Genomic DNA, 20,470 nt, shown 5'->3' on the forward strand with positions numbered 1-20,470 from the left:
ACTGGATTCCAGACCTTGAGATTTGTACATACTTTCTTCTGCTATTTATTTCTTACCTCAGGATTGACGTATCACCAAAAATGGCAGGGGAATTCTCCCTTCCAACCAAGGAAAAATAAACGACAGAACATCTGTAAGGGTTGTGTACCATAGGCTATTTCTGTGGGTTATTGCTGACACAGTGCTGCAGTTGTAGGTAGGAACCTTCAGTAAAAGATCAGGTTAGTATATTCAGTCAAGTCTTCTCAGAAGTAGACACTGCAGTGCTTTGCACTGAAAAAACATCTACTCAGGAAAATGAATTCACTGTAAATTTTGTGTTTACTGTATGTAACTGTCCTGTATTAATGCACAGTATTATCAGTCTTAATATACGTTAGACATAAGATAGTTTATTCAGTTTTAAACTGGAGCAAACTTTACTATGCGCTGTTCAGTCAAAGTTTATAGAGCGTAATTTATGTTTCCTTGCCTAGGGTGAACTTACAAAGGCTAGCAGGAATTCTGGCAGATAATTGTTCTGCAGTTTCAGACATTGTGCCTACTGCAGACCCTCTTTCTATAGCGAAGTCCTTAGGTAGTTTTAGGAGAGGTTTCCCTTTTTGTTGTTTTCTTTTTTCCTAAAGAATTTTACTTGAAATCCAAAATACAAGGAAATCGAAATGACCATATAGGGTATGTAATTTCAGTAGCCATGTCTTGCTTGATGTTGTCATTTGTGGAAGAAGCTTCAAAAATGGCCTGTAAAGTTCATGGAAGTCCCTTTAATCATCATAGCATGTGATTTTTGAATGTTATGGTTTGTATTCTTGCTGCTGTTTGCCATACTTAACTGTGCTTACAGTTCTTTTAATTGTAAATGTTACTTATATTTTTGTGGTGTAAGAATTATAGTTGGAATTTTTAATATCGCAATATATTTTACTCAGAAATACTTGTTTGGAATTATGCAGCTAGTTGTGATGCTTTTGAGCATTTACCCTTTTGGTTATTGAAGAAGTGATAAAAGTATATTTACTACCTTTTTTACTGCACCTCCAGAAATCATTTAAATGCAAAGGGCTGCATCTGGTACCATAATTATGAAAGTTACTGGTTTCTAATATACTGGGATTTAGTGAATACTGATCATGGTACAGCAGTCCATAGGCATACGGTACAAAAGCAAAATGCTTATAATGTTAAGAGATTGGATTAGTTGGACAACTTTAAAGTCTAAGGCATTTTAAATATTTGCTGTTAGTTGAGGCCTTAAGTGTTACAGCTTTACATCTCCTAGAAAAGAAGGAATAAAAGCGTACAGGGAACATTTTTTGTCATCTTATACATGGTGAGTTTTATATTGTAATGATCATTTTCAAGTGAAGTTTCTACTTCTGTTACATTCATAAAAAATCTTTTAAAATCTTCATTTTAAATTGGGACCGTGTATATGTTCTTGCTTGTAGATGTCTAAACATAGCTTCAGTGTCTGGTGTTGGGATAAGTGTAATGCAAATACATGTAAGAAAAATTGTAAGACACATAGAGTTCTTTCTAGAAAAAGTTTAAGCTGGTTTCTGTCTTCAAAATGTGTTTAGCAGAAGTTTGCACTCAGCCTTCTTGGAAAGAGTAAGGAGAAGTGCATTTCTGCTGTTTAGTGCCATATTCTGATTTAGTACACTTACACTTACTGCTTACCGAATGATTCCTAGGTGAAATCTGTGTCTTGTGTTGGACATTTTTACTACAGAAATCATAAAGCAGCTTTTAATGCATGTCCTTTCTTTGTGCTCGGTGATAGAAGTGGTATTCCAAGTGATGCTGAATTACTAAAGGCTTCATTATTAACAAAAGAGATCTTAAAATCTCTGGTGTATCTTTTTCAGCAGTATTTCGCTGGGTTTCATATAGTCTGCATTGTTTCCAAGGCTTGTGTAATTACAATTTATCAAAAGACGTTAAGTTAGTGCCTGACCCCCTGTAGTTTGCAGGCGAGTAAAATGTGCCTTGCGCTGTTGTCACTGTACTTAGCGAGCAGAGATTCAGAGCTCCCTCTTCAGCCTGTCTGCACCTTGCTTCAAGAAAGGCAGATTTGATACGTAGCTGAAAATGCTAAGAAGGATGAGCAATGACAGAACTTGAGGACAGACTTCTTTTCCTGAGAGGTCAATAAATGTTTCAGTATGGGCTCAGACTGAATTTGCTCAGTTTAACAGGGTCTGTCCTAGACGAACTGCGACTGCTGGAAAGTATCTGCATATCTTATTATATTAATAGAAGAGTTTGTGGGACTGTCAGCACAGAAACAATTGCAACATTTTTAGGCTGAACCTAAAGTGTAAAATGAAGTCAGGCAGACATTTTTTGTGAAAATTGTTTGGTGCTCATTAGTGCTGTTCCTGATCTGGGCTAGTGCCTGTTGCCTGCTAGAGAAAGGGCCCTGCCTGCATGTTTTCTTCATACTAATGGAAGTGATAACTCTTTATAAGATAAGTACTGTATATGATATAATAATAGTTTTGTTTTCCTGCCACCCTTATCTACTTGATTTAAAGTTTGCAAACGTAAATTGAGGGTGAGGCTGTCCCAGCCATGTACTGAATGGCTGATTAGCTCCTGCTTTCTTCTAAAACATGTCTGTGCTGGGGTGCGTGCAGAGTATTGGCTCAGGAGCAGAGCTCTGGTGAGAGCATTCATGTCGTAGATACTGACAGTGGGAAAAGTGTCCAGAGGGGAGGGTACATAACAATAGTCTGCTGAATGCCCTGCTTACCTGTTAAATAAGAGAACCTTTAGACATAGTGGAATAAAAGTTGCTTATATTAACACTGGATTCTATTAACTTAATTAGGGCATGTTAACCTTTATGTTAATACAGTGTAAGGTAATGAAAAAATGAAATGTTGGAAGTATTTCTTGTAGTAGTGATTACTTTTAGCTGTTCCTTCTGTAAATGGTATCTCGAGATACAAAAATGAATTTGAGACAAAAAAAATGTGACTTTTAACATTACACTGTAAAAGGTACATGAAAGCTATCTGCAACGGAAGACCTGAAAATACTTCTTTTCCTTCCTTTCTTTCTTTAAAAGCAAATGAAAAAAAAAAACTCTACTTGTTCTAAATAAACTTCAAGCAGAGAGAGGGAGTGGGGAGTTACTCTGCAGTAGCAGTTCTTAAATATTGGTGCTACACTGATTGTTTTGTCAATAACAATCAGAGAGATACTCTGACTTCCTCTCTAATGTTGATTATTACTTTCTATTCTAGCATATTCTTTTTGCTTTCTGGAAGTACTTTCTTAATACAGTCTCTTGCTCTATTTTTCTGATGGTATTACCCAGGAGGAAAAAAGACATTTTGACAGGTGGGAACCAGTGGATATATGTTGTTTATATATATAATCTGGAGCTTTGTGTTAAGTTTTATTTCCTTATTTTTCTGCATTTGGCTCTGTTTAGTATATGCTTACTTACAAGCCAGAATGTTTGATATCATGTGTAAATTGCATCGAAATGCATCAGAGGTCTGTTTGTTACATAATCCCGATTCACATGCTTATAGATCTTTAAAAGTTTTAACTATGAGAAGCCATTTTTTACATCTTTCAGACCCTATAGTTTTGTGTCTGTCTGGAGCAGAAATGACCTGAAATTACTAGCAGTTTGGCATTAAGTAATGCACAGCAGTTGATTCATCATGTAACTATATTTGACCTACTGTGCAGCAGTGAACTGCAGTATAATGAAGTTCTGTATCTCACAGGAGAGATTTAATAGAAAGCAGAACTGTAGTTGTAACTTCTAAAAACTGACTTGTTTGTTAATCTTGCTAGGATTTTGGTTGTCCTTCAAGAGCAAAGGAACATCAGGGGTATGGAAGTTGTTTGTTTATTTAAAGGTAGAAGCAATTATTAGAAAAAGGGTTCAGAAATGATGTATTAAAAGAAATAAAACAGAAGTAGGCAGGCAAAAATAAATGTTGGGGGCTTGCAGTTTTATTTTATATAGACAAGTGGTGTCTTAAAATAATTGTGCAAACAATGCCATTGAATGAAAGGAGATACTTTGCATCATAAAGTGCAAAAGATGTGCCAAATAGGCAACTCCATTTGATTCTTTTCAGTTGTATCTGAATAGGTTGTCTGCGTTGTAGGAGCAGACTTGGTAAATGTTTTGTTTCATCAAAGACTGAAGCAAGTGCTTAAGTAGGGCGACAACATCCAGGGACTTGCACGTGTCTTTGTATCCATCTTCCTCAGTGAGAGTGTTGAGGAAGTATCTAACAGAGATTCGTTCTATTCAAGTGGTGAGCTGAGGTTGTCTAGGACGCTGAGGAGGGGTCAAACAGAAGGTGCTGGAGTAGCTATGGATACTTCTCATAAGAGTTTTCCCTGAAAGGACTGGATGGGGTTCAGTGGAGAGCTACGAGGGACTGAGAAATGCGGTCTCTAAGCTGATGATTAAACTATGCAAATCTCATTAAGATGCTGTTCTGGAGAATAGTGGGATAACAAATGCACTCATCTTGTTCAACTGTTGTTGGACTGTACATACAGAAGGAACTAAGGAGGCGATTCTGTGTGTGCTGTACGGGTAATTTGCTTAATCTTATGGACTAATAAAAGTGATGGCAACAGATGCTTATAAAGCAACTGAATTATTATATTTTGAATAGCAAGCTGTCTGCACAGTAAACTCGATTTCTTTAAGCCTCTGAGCAAAATTGCAGATAAAAATGTGTACTATAAAATTATTCTTTGGGTTCTTGGAGAAAATACCCCCCTCAAGTAGTGGTCACTAAGAAGACCAAGCAAAAGTGAAAGTCTATTGTGACTAAGAGAAGAAAATTCACTGGGGGTAACTGTTCTGTTTGTTACTAGATAAGCCAATTGCTAAGAAGTGGAGAACAAAAAAGAAGAGTGTTCTGTTTTGTCTAGCTGCCTGTCGGGGCTCCTTTAAAAGAGCATTATCAAAAACTCTTTCCATACTCTCAGAAATTTAGGTATCGTTTCCCCATGAGCAATCCTTTTGAAAGGAGAGTTAATGAAATGTTGCAAGACTCGAGACTTACAACTTGAGCTGTTTATTTTGGAAAAAGTGATACCAATTGATGTCTTGCTCTGTTCCAACTGGTGCATCTCATTAGTGTCTTGGAGGATAATATGAAAAACACAGTGTCCTTCTCATTAAAGATGCTCCATCGTTGGTTCCCTTTGAGGCTGATGAGAGGCCAAGTCCTTCCTGTAAGCAATATAAAGAAGTTCATCACTGCTTTGTTTTGCTTCTTGTAAAAGAAATAGCTCACTTGCTATGTGTTATTTATAAATGTGCGTTCACAGCCTGAAAAGGGCACACAAGCTCCAGACAAAACTTTTGTTTGATAATTGCTTACAGCAGTCGCTAGACAGGGAGGCAGATAGAATAATTGAACAACCTCACCTCAGCTGTAAGTTTGTGTCATCACTTCTAGGCAGTGTCCAGAATGCCTAAGGGTAAAACTTTCAGATGTATCTGAACTTGAAAGCTTTGCCAATTTGTCCTATCAGAGAAGAGAAATGAGATGTATGGACTTGATGGCAATGCCTATTGAAAGGGCCTAACGTGCTTTTTGTAGTTCTTTTTGCTTGGTGTGTAAAGTGAAAGAGTAGAGAGCAATCCATTGAGATAAGTAAAGGAAGGAGACCAGCAGAAATGAGCTGTGTCTCAGAAAGGATGTTTTAAAGGGATAAAAGTATAAACTGACAAGCAGAGGGTGAAATGGTCTGGAAAATGGGCTGATAACTGGCTGGCATGTAAAGAAGGGTAGGAAATAAGCATTGTGAGAAGGAGTGGAAAAAGCAGTTCCAAGGCTGAAGTGTACAAACCTGGGTTCAGTGCTGATGTCTACATCACTGTGGCAGAAATAAACTGAGGGTGATCGTTCTGAAGGGCTTCCTGAGCTTTGGGAAGTCAGGGAGTGAATCCATGGGATAGGAAAGCACAATCAAAGCAAGGAGTGTGTTTGAGGGAAGTACTCTGCAGAAACAGGAGCTGGATTAAGTTTGTGTTTTGCTCTTAAAAACCTCTTGGTTTTTTAGGATGCTTTTTTCGACGTACACAAAAGGCTATTTTGGCTTGCAGGCAAATTGTTCAGTGGCTGTAAAGTCATCTTATTTCTGGCAAGTAAACTTCACTGGGGTAAAAGTTTCAAAAATAAAATTTTACATGTTGTAGTTTCACAGTCCAAGCCCTGCTTAAATATATTCTGTTCTGTTACAGAAAAGCAAATACAGAAATACCTGAGAGTAAAGAAAAAAATAACATGTATTTTAACTGTTGCATTTAGAGAGGGGGAAGGCTAAAAGAAAGAAAAAGTTTGGTACCACTAGTTACAATGCTTTTCTTAAATAAGTCATTAAATGTGCTTCTGTTTGTCTTACTGTAATAGCTTAAGAGCAAGGTGATTATCAAATGAAAGAGAAAGATGTAAGTCATTTTAAAACAAGAGAGAAAGGAACATTATTTCTTACATAACATGTAATTAACCTATGAAGCTCTCTGCCAACCTATAGTAGTGAGGTAAAAAACAGAACAGAATTCAAAAATGATTAGAAATACATTTGCATAATGAGAAAATTCACGATTATTTCATAGGATTTTCAGTAGGTTTGGAAAAGAAAGATTCCTGGGAGTATTGCCAGCTAGTACCTGGTTGTGAAAGGCTGAAGCGAAGAGCTGCATTATAAACAGGTTGTATAATTATCTGGCATTATTTGCATTTAACCATAATGTAAGCTTGGCTTAATTTCTTTGAATTGCCCTTTGAGAGCGCATCTTTCTGCTGGCTGCAGAAGAAGCCTGTGGAGATGAGCCTCAGACAGCCAGCACCAGGCATTGTGAATAGTCACCTCATCCCCAGCGTGAAGAGTGGTGATAACCATTTTCCTGTGTTTTTGCCCCGTGAAAGAAATTAGTTATATCCACTAATTGTTAAGGAAGACTAAGTCTTTCTATTTTGCATCAGGGTTAGGTCAGTTAAGTACTGTGCATCCCAGTGATTCAGCTTTCTTCTGCGAGCACATTTTTAAAATGTTTTTTTCATTCTCTGCATGTTGAGTAATTCCAATGGATTTAAGATACAATATCACATAAATCCACTGTTCCTTATATTCATGTTAAATGTGATTTTTATGTGAGAAAGAGAGGGTATTAATTTTGTTCTTCGGAGTAACTATAATCTTCTGAACGATAAAACCCTGTTAATTCTCATGCAGCTAATCCTCAAATAGTAATTCACTTAAACTGACTTCACAACAAAAATAACTGCTTATGTGCAAATGATTGTAATGTGGCCTGTGAATTGTACCTTAAATGGAAATGAATAGATAGCTGGAAATTGCTCAGAAGCTTTTTCACTGATCTCAGAAAGTCACAATCTTTTTAAAAAGATAAGGAGGAAATGCTTTAAAGTAGAAGCTAAGAGTTCTAGAAAACTCCTAGCAAAAGTTTAGAAGAGAAAACTATAGCCAGGAATGAAATACAGGAAACACACACGCAAAAACCAGCAATGCCAAGTGTTTCTGATCAGAGATACTGAGTAGTCAGTACGGAGGCAGAAGACACTAAATATTTTTGTTGAGATCTTGGGAAAAAGGCAGATAGGGTGTTTACATTGTGGGATGCGCGATAACCCGCTCTCTGTTTTTCACAGTGTTCAGAGAGGAGGACATTGAACCCTTATGTGATGGTTTTAAGTCAGAAGCCCAGATAGCAGATGTCCTTGAGCTGTGAAAGAGCAGGCTGGAGTTGTTGTTGATCACGCGTACAGGTTTTTGATAGTTCTTAGAAAACAGAAAGAGTTGCACAGGACTTGAAAATTTCTGTGAGACTGATTTCAGAGTGGGATGACTACTGAGAATGTAATGCTGGCAGTCTGGCATTAGGCCTGAGTGAAATAACAAAATCATTCAGGTGATTAATTTAATAAATGTAAAAGGGTAGTAATTAATGACAATGAGTTCTGGCTCATGGAAAATAAGTATTATGCTAACTACAATATTCTTCATGTAGCTTAGCATCTTTGAAGTAAAACAGTTAAAATTAATACAGCTTTTTAACACATTTTGCTTCCTGCTTGCATAACATCTTCGTTAGTAAGCTAGCGTGATGCAAAGTCAATACAATATCTATTGCAGTGTATAGCAACCAACTGATATCTGTAATGTCATCGTTACTGGGGTGAGTGGAGTTTCAGGGATGTTGCCCTGGGATCTGATTTCAGCCTTGTTTTTCCTCATGATGTAGGGCTATAAGTGGGGAGTGAAGCAGTCAGTGTCCATCATGTGTGGCATGGAGCCATGGCAGCTTCAGAAGGAGCAACCAGGTTCCTTACCCGTGCAGTGAAAACAGTGAACTATAGGAAAGAGTGTGGTAGGCAGATGGAGGCTTACCAGGCTTTACTATCAATCTTCATTTGTCGGAAATCCATAGATAAAGTGAAGTTACTTGTTAATATTTGCTGAAATCAGAGACTGCAGAGTGCTCTGTGATGAAGAATACAGGCCACTTGCAGAGCAAACTGGTTCACACCTGTGTTTCTGGGAAACAATGTGTTTTGTTACAGCCAGATGTGAAGTTGTGCTGTGGGAGAAAAGGAGTGTGAAGCATTTTTGGAAGGTGAGGGAACATATCCTAGAAAGCAATAAAATGAAACAGGGGTGTTATAGTGAATCTGGTGATCGTTTATTCAAGAGATCCGTTCATCATATAAAATTCAAGCACCTATTTCATCTACTGCAGTTGGTGTCACTCATAAGCCTGACGATTTGACTTTGATCCACGGGTTAAAACAATTAGGTAATTTGTGGCTTCTACCTGTCAAGCAATTGGCAGTGGGCTGAGAGCTGCAGCTTTGGCTCCAGGAGGTGCTGCACATCATTCACATCTCTGTCCTTACCTTTGTGAGGCTGACAACTAACTACTCTTGACTCTGTGGGAATGAAGGATGTTTTGCAGCCTGTACAGCCTGTGAAAACTCAGTTTAAAGCAATGATGGATGAAATCTGTCCTTCTACTCATTCTTCCATCATGGCATTATAGGTGACTATTTGGGCTTACATTTTCTTCTCAAGGCCTAAGTTAGGCTTGTTTTTTGCATTTGCTCCCTCTTTCAGCCCCTGTGAAATCCTGTAAAAAAAAAAAAATTACATGATTGCAACAGTGATGTGTGGCTTTCTCTACAATCCCTGTGGTCAAAAACGATCTTTTACTTTCCCTGTGCTGGCCACAGTTCTGTATTTCCATTGTTGGAAATGTTTGGTGAATAGATAGACTATTTTGTTTCAGGTGCCAGTATCAAGTCTATTTTATTTAGTATTTCTCCAGAGTTGCTGTTTGTTTTATGATTTGTATCACTCTGATTTGCACACTGTCAATTACAGTGTTATGCTTTAGTAATTCTCTTCTGTTGCTGTTAATAGTAACTTATTCTGATTGATGGTCAGAAAAAAATAGATGAGTGAAACGGGTCTGATAAAGACAACTTTTAAGATTCTGCCCATCTGTTTCCCATGTCACTTGAATTACAAGTGTTTCCCAGTCTCAGCTTTTTTTTTTTCTGGCCCTATTCCTCTTGAAATTTCTGCACAGGGTTTTAGTAACTTAATAGGAAACTGCAGGGTCATTTGCTGTAGTATCAGCTTCAAGCATTGACTTTGAGATTCCTCTGTTCATCTGATCTTTTTCTCTGTATTGTCTGCTTTCTTCAGCATCTCTTTCACTTTTCAAATGTGTAATTTCTCTAGGCATACAGCAGTCTCTCCTGTCTCTGCTGCCTCTCTTCCCTGAAGACCCTATGTACTCTGAATTTACCAAGTGTTTGCTGTGTGTCGCTGACCTCAAGTGACTTGAATCACAGTAGTTCTGGGTGTTGTCCTTTTTCTTCAGCTTCGGTCTTCCTATTCTTTCTTGTATCAGAAAGTGCCTGAGAACTGTTTCTCAATTCAAACTGATTTTTTTCCATAGTTCTGTTGGATATTAATGCTGTGGATTTGCTTTCCTTGAGTTTATTTTTCAGTTTCTTGATGCAAAGATTATAGTTCCTAATATCCACTCTTCCGATTTTAGTTTCGTCTTGCAAGTATATTCTTGAATCTCAGATTCTCACAGCCATCATTGATAAGTTTCTTTGAGTAGTGGTGATTTTATATTGCCACATTTCTGTGGGTTTTTTTTCCATTTTTTTTTCCCCCTGTGGGGCAGCAGTGTAGTGTCTTTGCAAGAACTGTCTCAGGCATTAAACACAGGTCAGTGACATTTTGTTGAATTGGATGATGCCTCATCAAATCTTCTGCTGAAAGCATCTCTTTCAGTTCCTTTGAGGTTGTAATCTATTTTGGAATTAGGCTCACCTAGCACAGTGAATAGCTGTGTTTGGAATTTTGTCTGACATCTTTTGAGACACTTGTTATGTCTTTGTCTGTATTGCTCTGATCTCCCATCAGAGGATAGAAGTGTAGGAGATAGAAATCTGGTTTAAGTTTAAATTGTTCCTTGTCATGATGAACAACAATTTCTCTGGATGCTCGTCTTTGCTACAGCCTGAGGTACATGTGATGTTTGTTCTTTAAAGTATTTGTCATAACAGTCAGTCTGTTGTGATCTTAAGCCCAAAGTCCTTCTTACTCATGGTTCGTAATAGCTTGATTTGAAATAATGCTCTCACATGCCAGCATTAAGCTCTAGGATGTTTCTCAGTGCTAATATCACAGTTTCTGTGTTTGTTACAAGCTATATTGATAGAAGTTTCACCTAATACTGTGGCAGCTGTGTTTTCTGTTGAAGAACCTTGGTTATCAGGACATATTTTTGTAGCTAGTGAGTTCTAGGAGGATAAACGACTGAATCACGCCTTAGCACATCTTATATCCTGGAGCACTGAGAAATGGTAAGAACAGTAGCTAATGAATTAAATGGGGTTGGAAGAAAGATTTGAATATTAGTTAGAAGAAATTTAAAGCAATGCAGTTATTTTTAACAAACAACCAAAATTAGGGGATATCTCTGTTAATGAGGACCTGGTGATAGTGACTAGAAATTGTGGATTCTCAATCTCTGCGGTCATTTTCAGCACTGAAAGTCATTCATAATAGAAGAAGCTGACATGCATACAGTAGGCTGTCCATGCCTCAAAACCTCCAGAGAAAGATTAGCAATTACACCAAGCAAGGTCCTGATTCAGGTACAAGTGCAGGTGTTGAAACAACAGCTTAACAAGAGTAGTTCTTTCCTGTGTTTTCCAAGCAATATGGTGAAGTAATGGTGGTTCCTTCTAGCTTCAAAATGTGGCAGTCAGGGAAAGGTAGATAGGTGGCTGTATAATTTAGTGTTGTATGTTTCTATTTTTGTGACTCCAGCATTGTTCTTCTTGCTGAGGAATTATCATTTTGCCACTACTCTGTTACAGTGCTGTGCATAGTATTACCAGACTGCACTATCTCACTTGCTGTGAATTCTTTATCCACCAGCCAGTGCCAGCCTAGTAAGGTTCTTCTGTTTCTATTTGAAAACTGCTTTCTGTGTTAGATTTGGTCAAATGAGTCATGCTAGCTTTTGTTTAAATAGGCTTTATTTTTAACTAGTGGTGATGACATTGCAGACTGGAGGGGAAAATTGGAATGATTTTGAATAATATCAATTTATACAGTGAGAATACTCTATTAAAATATATATGAGCTTTATTTGCATCTTGAATTACAGTTTCTAGTTACTGTCATTATTTTGCAGGAAAGATAACACTAATTTTTTTTGTTGTATTTGTCAAGTATTGATAGAGACAGCTCTTCTTTCCTTTTAGGAATCTGGGTAAAAATGGCTTATCTAACAGTAGTATTCTATTGGATAAATGCCCACCTCCACGACCACCGCCTCCACCATACCCTCCCTTGCCAAAGGACAAGCTGAATCCACCTACACCTAGTATTTATGTAAGTAAAGTAGAAGTAATTTGCTGACTGTGTGCTGTTAATTATTTGAGTATCTGAATTACATTATGCAGTTATTTCAAAGATGCAGTGTTCACAGCTGAATTCTAGTTACAGTGTATGAAGAGGGAAAATGTTAGACTTGTGCAGTTGTGAGTGAAGAACAGCTTCAAAAAATTAGGCTTATTTATTATTTATAGTACTGATGGAATAGGCAAAAATAGTTTGTGAGTTATAATACACAGCAATTTAGGTGTATTTGTACATTTTTTGCAAATGACAGTTTCAGTGATAAGAAAGCAAGTGATTAAACTGAACTTTCCTGACAGTGTATTTCAAAATATTGTAGGGAAAATTAATTAGAGCTGAGATGATGGTAACGACAAAATGTCATCAGTTAGGAAAATAAAAGTTTTATTAATAGAATAATTCAGTTGGAAGGGGCCTACAAACATCATTGAATCAAACTGCTTTTTAAGGTAGGGTTTTTTTTTTTCTTATGCATCCATTGAAACTCCTGTTCCAGAAATAAACTTCGGTAATAGCTTTATGCAGCATTGTAGGTAACTTTCTTAATAATGAAATTGTAAACTGTAGTGTGCCCATTCAGCTAGTATAAAAACCTCAGGGTAGCTTTGCTCAGCTGAACTTTAGGACCAGAAGCACTTGGCAGACTTGTGTGCTGCAGTCCAAGCAGTCTGCTTAAGCACTGGATTATGTTGGAAGCAATAGTGCTGCTCTTAGTGTTGAACCTGAGTTAATCTTCCTAATTAAGAGTCTGTTGTAGCTTCATTGAGTATTTGCAAAGCTGATAAATCCCCATGTTGCAGCATTCTGGATGTGGATGTGCAAACATGGGTCCCGGTATTTAGGAACTGTGTTGTTTATTGAAAGAGATGTCTTCAGCATATATACAGTCTCTGTCTACAGTGTCATTGATACTTTGTTCACAGTCCGTCTGCAGGATTTTAAAGGATTCATAGCAATTAAAAATGAAAGTGAGGAGAAACTGCAGCATAAAATCGAGGTTGTAGATTTACAAAAGCGTAGGAAAAAGAAATCAATTTTTGCAGTTAACATGAGATATACTCTGAGAGTGCACTTTTTAATTATACTGCTTCTTGTATACATTATCTGCGGGATTAGTTTTTTAAATTCTGAAAAGAACGTCAGTACATTATCTTGCTCTTCAGAGAATTCTGCAGATTTAGAGAATTTACGGGGCTGCTGTCAGATAAAGAAATAAACTGCAGGAAACCTGAGTTGCAAAAGCCGAAGCAACCTGGGAATAATTCATGCCAAGAAATAAATTACAATAACGAATTAATTTCAGGAGTAAACCCAGCTTACAACGTGGAAAATGGTTGTATGTTGCTATTCAATGCCCTCAGTGTGAAGAAATGAATGAAATTCCTGTCTTCCTTCTGTTGTTTCACATTTTTTATTGTTCTTTCTTATTTTACAAACAAGAAGTCCAGCCTCATCTGATATCTAATACTGCATTGTAATTTTACAGTTGGAAAATAAACGAGACGCTTTCTTTCCACCTTTACATCAATTTTGTACAAATCCAAACAACCCTGTTACTGTAATACGTGGCCTTGCTGGAGCGCTTAAATTAGGTAACTTTAATTTGGTTACATTTTCTTTGTAAAAATAGATATATTTTTCAATGATATTTCTCAGTTCTTGAAAGTGGATATTTCATACTGCATTACTGTTCTGTTTAGAGTAATTAAGGGAACATGTCACTTAGCTCACTGCTATTTCTAACCTAGATCAACTTAAAAAAAAAATAATAGCAAACTTCCATCAGATAGCGTTGATCACAGACAGAAACTGAGCTGATGGTATGGGAACTTATACGCAGAAATTTTTTCTTGTGAAAACTATGCCTATGTGACTTTGTGCTTTGATTTAGTGATGTCACTGTGAACATTCATAGAGCTCTAATTTCTGAAAAATATTTGTTAATTGAGTTACACATGCTTATGGATTTGTAGTTGGAATATGGTCTGTAAAATAGCTGTCAAGGTTTTTCTAGGCTTCTGCTGTTGTGTAGAAAAGCCTCTTGAGCATTGCCTAACATTTCATATATATATGTGTATATATATATGTTATAAATCAATCAGATAATGTTAAGTATTAATATCATCTCTTCTAAACCTTCTTGTCATATATTAACAGCCATTTGTGATTTTTTTTTCTTATTTATTAGATCTAGGACTCTTCTCTACTAAGACATTGGTAGAAGCAAATAACGAACACGTAGTAGAAGTGAGGACACAACTACTGCAGCCAGCAGATGAAAACTGGGACCCCACTGGAACAAAGAAAATCTGGCGTTGTGAAAGCAGTAGATCTCATACAACAATTGCTAAATATGCACAGTACCAGGCCTCCTCATTCCAGGAGTCTTTAAGGGTAAATATATTGCTGTTATGTAAATTAGAATTTTGTGGCCTGTGTACTAACTCTGGAATTAAGCTCTGTTAGTAAAATCTCTTGAAAAAGAAGTCCAGATGTCATTCAAGAAATGGAGACATTCCTACCAGCATGAAAAGCACAGATGAATTTACAGTCTATTTTAAACAGAGCGTTAAATACTATACAGGATGTTCTCTCATGTGCTTAACATAGACTTCATTTTCTTAATATAAAGCTACTTAGTGTTACGTATTTTAAAAGCTTGTTAGCTTTAAGCCTTCTTATAGTGATGTCAGAATTAATATTGAAATATTAAAAATTTCAGATGTTCTTTTTTTTTTTTCAGTCATATTGGTTCAAATTTTAGGCATGACTTCATTCTTTGTTGTAACCTGAATGAATCAGGATGTAATTTATTAGAAGTTTATGCTCATACTTCTAATACAACTGTTTAAAATATTGTAGAAACTTTTTTGCAGAAGAGTAACTGATGTTTCCTGTACTAGTTACTGATGGGTTCCAAATTTAACATTTTAGGAGCTGTTAGACATACAGAACTGAGTAAAATGTTCACAGTGTTGCAAACATTATACTTCATTGGTACTGAGTTTCAATATTTTTGTTAACTAGTGAACACATACTTTGAATTAGATAAAGGCACTCATCTAAGGCTTATGTTACTGAGTGCTTTGGAAAGACTAGATTAAGGTGCAACAAGGACAAAGGGTATTATTGATCACTTGTGTATTAGAAAAAGGAGAAAAAGTGGAGAATTGACTGTTTCAGTTTTCACTGCCATTACACAAAAACAGTGATGATTTCATTAAGAAAAGAAAGAGAAATTCCCTAATTTCTTGCATTGCTGGGAGGGATTAGAAGCAAAGAAATGTATCTGTGGTTGGAAAAAGGAAAAGGGAGAGTGGTTAAATATTCTAAGCCAAATTGATACAAGATGAGGAAAAGACACAGGAATACCATGCGGGAAGCAGGGAGATCTGGGCAGAATAGTGTGTGGCTTGGTCTAAGCAGTTATGAATGGGATTTTTCTCAAAGAATTGTACTGATGTTGGGTTCTTGAGCATCATTCTGGAGGAGAACATTGTGTATAAATAAAACTACAGGAAAGCTAACTTTTAATAAAGTATGTGGTTGATTACATATACTCCTGTCTGCAGGAAAGCCTCAGCTTTGTTTTTGCATCAAGAAGCAATTGCAGTATTTTCTGTGTTGTTTTTTCCTCTGCTACAAAGTGGTGATAAAAATGTAGTACATAAAATAGTTTTCATAATGTCAATTTTCATTTTTTCCTCAAAAATCAAAATGGCATTGTTTTGTTTGTGTTCCTTTTTCCTAACACTGCTGTGACCTGTCCTTAGATGACTTTTCAGTGTTCAAATGAAAGCTGAGTTTCTCCTTTCTACAGATACAGTTCTCTTGAGTTGCCTTAAGTGACCTTTTTTTCCCCCCTCTAACAACTATAACGTTGCTTTTCTAACATGTTTTACAGTATTTTATAAAACCCTCATTGCTCAATCCTTTTTTGTTCCTCTTTGTCCTTCGTTCAAAGGATGAATAGGACTTTCTCAGGTACATAGGGCACTTTGATGTCTAACAACTGCCTCATTCAAAGCACAGAGTCTTTGGACAGCATCCAGGCAGTTCCTTCCTGCTTTTTGTCTTACTTTCTCCTTCTATGCCTGTATACTTGTGAAAAAGGAAGTTTTTAAAACCGAACTTTGAGCCCACTGTACTAAAAAGATGAAATTACATCACTTAATGCTGGTTAGACTTTTTCCGCTAGTCATGGTCCTAGCTACTGCAGTGCTAAAATAGCAGATGGCTATTAAAAATTCAAAGAACTTTGTATAATGGATATTGTAAAATGAATTTTATAAATATTAGTCAGCCTATTTTCACATCAGGAGACCTGTTGTACTTTGAAGGCAGATAAATGTTCTGGTCTCAAAATGTTAGATTGGATTTCTTTTTACCTGCATAATGAAGCAAACCCAGCACATAAATTTGTAACTCTAATAGAGTTACAGTAAAAGTTACTCTATTATACAGTAAGAGTTACTCTAAAAGAGTTTACAGTGTAGAAATTTCCTGTTGTCCTGGCCTGAACCTCACAGAATTTTTATCACAAAGATTTTTTGCAACAGCTTTTGACTAATAATGTTTATTTTCTTAGTGGCAGCATTCGCATGAGACCCTGGATGCAGATATTTTAAACGTTGTACCACCGTTTTCAAACAAATGTTATTACTTCATACTTCTGTGTGCCTGTATTTTTATGAATATTCTTTTTAATATTTAAATTATTTAGATGTCACTGTTTAAATAAATGATAGCATTTTCACAATTGCATTTTTAGGAGGAAAATGAAAAAAAGAGTCACCACAAGGACCACTCAGATAATGAATCCACATCTTCAGATAAGTAAGTGTGGTATAAATATGGTAATTTTACAGTTACATTTGTGTGTATTTTTACACTATTCCTATTTGCACATCCACCTACTACTACTTCTTATATTTACAGTTCTGGGAGGAGGAGAAGAGGACCTTTTAAAACAATCAAGTTTGGGACCAACATTGACCTGTCAGATGACAAAAAGTAAGTTTGATTGCAGTTTCTTTTGCCCACAGTGGTATTCTGCACTGTTACGCTTCTTCTGGAAAGCCAATGCTTCTGGAAAGCGAATTCTTCTCGGAAGACAGTTATTTCCTGATAATCCCAATTCCAGTTGCAAGCTGTATTGCCATGTTACCTTTAATCTTTTGTTAAATTGTTGTTATAAATCCCTCTTACCTTAAAATCTGTTTTTGAGTTTGTCTTCCCAGTATCTTTAATTTTTCAGTAATGAACTTTCAAATTCCATCAGTCACTTTTCTTTCCAGTAATACTTCTAATATATTCCATTTGTTTCATTCCGATGCTTTAAATTGTTTTCCCTTTTTTCCCCCTTTTATACCTATTCTCATTTATTTTGTTTCCTTTTTCTCTTAGCTCTTGCTTCTCGATTCAGAAGCAGTGCTCAGAGTATGTAGCAAAGTCCCAGTTGATGACTATGAGTGGAAAAGCCATGATAAAATTAGAAGCGTAAGGGGAATACAGAGAATTCTTCAGATGAGAGATTTCTGTGAGACCAAGAAATAAGGAAAATGGCTCAGAAAAACTTCACAATGTTTCAGAAATACACTGAAAGCATTCTTTTTTGTTTTTATCCAGTAATAATTTTTTATTTAGTTCAGTCTCTGCTTGGATCTTTTTTGGAAGTGCGTGCTATTACTGTTCTACCCACTGCAGTAGTAAAATTCTGATCCACTTCAGTTAGGAGAACAGGAGAAAAGGTTATAGTACTGGAAATTGGAGGATGCTAATGAATTTTTTGCACATATTCTGTGTGTATACATACGTGATTAGAGATTGTTGTAAAATTTAAAATAAGATCTTATATTTCTCTAAACAAAATTCTGTCTTACAAAATTACTGCCAATAAACTAACCCTTAGAGCAATCCTTTTGGAAAGACTTTAACCCTAACCTGGGAACGACTAAGCAGAGGATCATAGAAATTGTATTTTGATACTTTAAATAGGTCTCATAGAATCACACATACATTCCACGTCTGATTTTCAGTCTCAATTTCTGATACAAAACAGTTTTTCCCTGAACTGGCTTGTCATACTCAGGATTGTATTTGGAAATGTTTTCAAATTGAAGGGGTAGCACAGATACCTGTGTGACATTACAGAGCCCCACATAAGTTTGGAGAATTTGTATTTAGAGATATTATCACTAATAAAAGCATTCAGTTCCATGGCACGTGCGTACAGCTGACTTCACTCCTGGTTATAGCAATCATGTCTGCAAGTGAAACTATGTTCAGACAGTCTTCCTAGCAGATGTCATGACATAATATCATTTGGCTCTTGAAAGCATCAGTAACAGTTTCTGACTGGTTTAAGAGTGTGGGAACAGCAGACCGTTGTGTTTACAGAAAAGATATATGATACACACCAAGGTGTAAACTAAAAGCAGTTTTCTTGTGATATAGCACCAGATTAAATAACTGCAAGATTGAGTTAGGTCACCAGGTCTTCTAGTTCACAGTTAAAATAAATTCACGTTTAAATTTCTCTAGCTGTCAAGTAAGGTTATTGCGTTCTATAAACTTCCCTTCTAAAAGATGCTAAATTATACAGCAGTGAGTCGTCTACTCCTTCATCTCCTATGATAACAATTTTCTGAAAATGTTTGTATTTCCCAAACTCAGTTCTAAGAGTTTCAGGGATTCACAGTTTGTCAATTTGCTATTTTGCTGCAGGTGGAAGTTGCAACTCCATGAACTGACAAAACTTCCTGCTTTTGTACGTGTGGTATCAGCAGGAAATCTTCTAAGCCATGTTGGTCATACCATCCTGGGCATGAACACAGTGCAGTTGTACATGAAGGTTCCAGGAAGCAGAACACCAGGTGAGTATAATTTTTGTATGGAAAAAAAAAACAAACAAAGGAATTTGCTGCTATCGAATTAATTTATCTGCTCTGCAGGTTTTCTGTATTTTATAGCGGGCATAAATATGATAATGAAGTACATAGTCATTATTTTTTAATTTCTAGATTAACTGAATCTGCATGTACAAAGCACTAAATTATCTTTTAGGAGAAATTTCTGAATTTCTGTAATGCTTGATAGTTGTCATTCTAATCTCTTGCATGTAACACTGGATTCCAGATTTTTTAAGGGGAGAAGAATGAGTTCATATACTTGAACCAAGTTTGTAGTTGGCGTGCCTTGAAAGTTTTTACAGACTTCCCAAGTAGGTCTTGTATAATCATAGTAATCCCTATACTTTTAAAATTGTTCACTGCTGTCTGAGAATAGGGCTTCATAATGGGTAGTGCTGTGCTATGACACTATCGTGGGTTAACCCTAATAGCCAACTAAGTGCTGCACAGCGTCTCACTCACACCCTTCCAAGTTGAATGTGGAAGAGAATCAGAAAGATAAAAGTGTAGTAACTCTTGGGTTGAGATAAAGACATTGTAATATGTCAAGCAAAAGCTGTGCATGCAAGTCAAGCAAAATAAGGAATTTGTTCACTGCTTCCTATTGGTACACAGATGTTTAGTGAAAATAAACTCCATCCCAGCCAAACCCAGTACAGGCACTTGACTGAGGCTTGGGTGATCACAGAACGTTGGAATGACTTTGTTTGGAAGGGACTTTAAAGATCATCTAATTCCAACCGTCCTGCCATGAGCAGGGTCACCAACTAGACCAGGCTGCCCAGGGCTCCATCCAGCCTGGCCTTGAACACCTCCAGGGATGGGACATCACAGCTTCTCTATGCAACCTATTCTAGTGTCTCACCATTCCCTGAGTAAAGAATTTCCTCCTAATATCTAATCTGAATCTTTTCTGTTTTATTTCAAAACCCTTCTCCCTTGTCTTATCACTATCGGACCATGCAAAAAGTCTCCCTCCTGTTTATAAATTCCCTTTAAGTAATGGAAAGTCACAGTGATGTCTCCCTGGAGACTTCCCCATGCTCCCTCCTGGGAGAGGTGCTCCAGCCCTCTCTCTGTTCATCCTTGTTGGCTCCTTCAGACTTTCTCCAACAGCTGCAAAATCTTTCTTGTGCTGAGGACCCCAGGCTTGGGCACGGTACTTTCAGTTGTACCCTCATAAGGGCAGAGCAGAGGGGGACAATTGCCTCCTTTGCCCTGCTGGCCACCCCGCTTGGTGCAGCCCAGGATACTGTTGGTCTTCCAGACTGGAAACTACTGGCTTGCATTTGGCTATTCGTCCATCAGGACCCACAGGTCTTTCTCCGCAAGACTGCTCTCAATTAGTTCTCTCAGTCTGCACACATATTTGGAATTGTCCCAACATAACTGCAGCACCTTGTACTTTTTCTTGTTGAACCTCATTCGGTTCACATGGGCCCACCTCTTAAGCTTATCCAGGCCCTGTTGAATGGCATCCATTCATTCTGTTGTGTCATCTGCACCACTCAGCTTGGTATCATCTACAAACTTGCTGAGGGTGCACTCAGTCTCACCATCTGGATCATTGATAAAGATAGTAAAGA

The 20,470-nt window shown here is 37.0% G+C and overlaps 1 protein-coding gene across 10 annotated transcripts in view; it reads left to right on the forward strand.

Moving 5' to 3' along the window:
- KDM6A (lysine demethylase 6A) overlaps positions 1 to 20,470 on the forward strand; it is a 113,737-nt gene that overhangs the window by 80,726 nt on the left and 12,541 nt on the right. For all 10 annotated transcript variants that reach the window (XM_042868566.1, XM_042868567.1, XM_042868570.1 and 7 more), the window contains 6 exons: positions 11,817 to 11,946; positions 13,460 to 13,565; positions 14,162 to 14,367; positions 16,745 to 16,809; positions 16,912 to 16,986; positions 18,700 to 18,848. In XM_042868566.1, coding sequence (XP_042724500.1) covers positions 11,817 to 11,946; positions 13,460 to 13,565; positions 14,162 to 14,367; positions 16,745 to 16,809; positions 16,912 to 16,986; positions 18,700 to 18,848 — 731 coding nt within the window. The remainder of the gene's footprint in view (positions 1 to 11,816; positions 11,947 to 13,459; positions 13,566 to 14,161; positions 14,368 to 16,744; positions 16,810 to 16,911; positions 16,987 to 18,699; positions 18,849 to 20,470) is intronic.

The sequence above is a fragment of the Lagopus leucura genome, unplaced genomic scaffold (genome assembly GCF_019238085.1).
Source record: "Lagopus leucura isolate 7727_CA_CO unplaced genomic scaffold, USGS_WTPT01 Super-Scaffold_100001, whole genome shotgun sequence".
Taxonomy (NCBI): domain Eukaryota; kingdom Metazoa; phylum Chordata; class Aves; order Galliformes; family Phasianidae; genus Lagopus; species Lagopus leucura.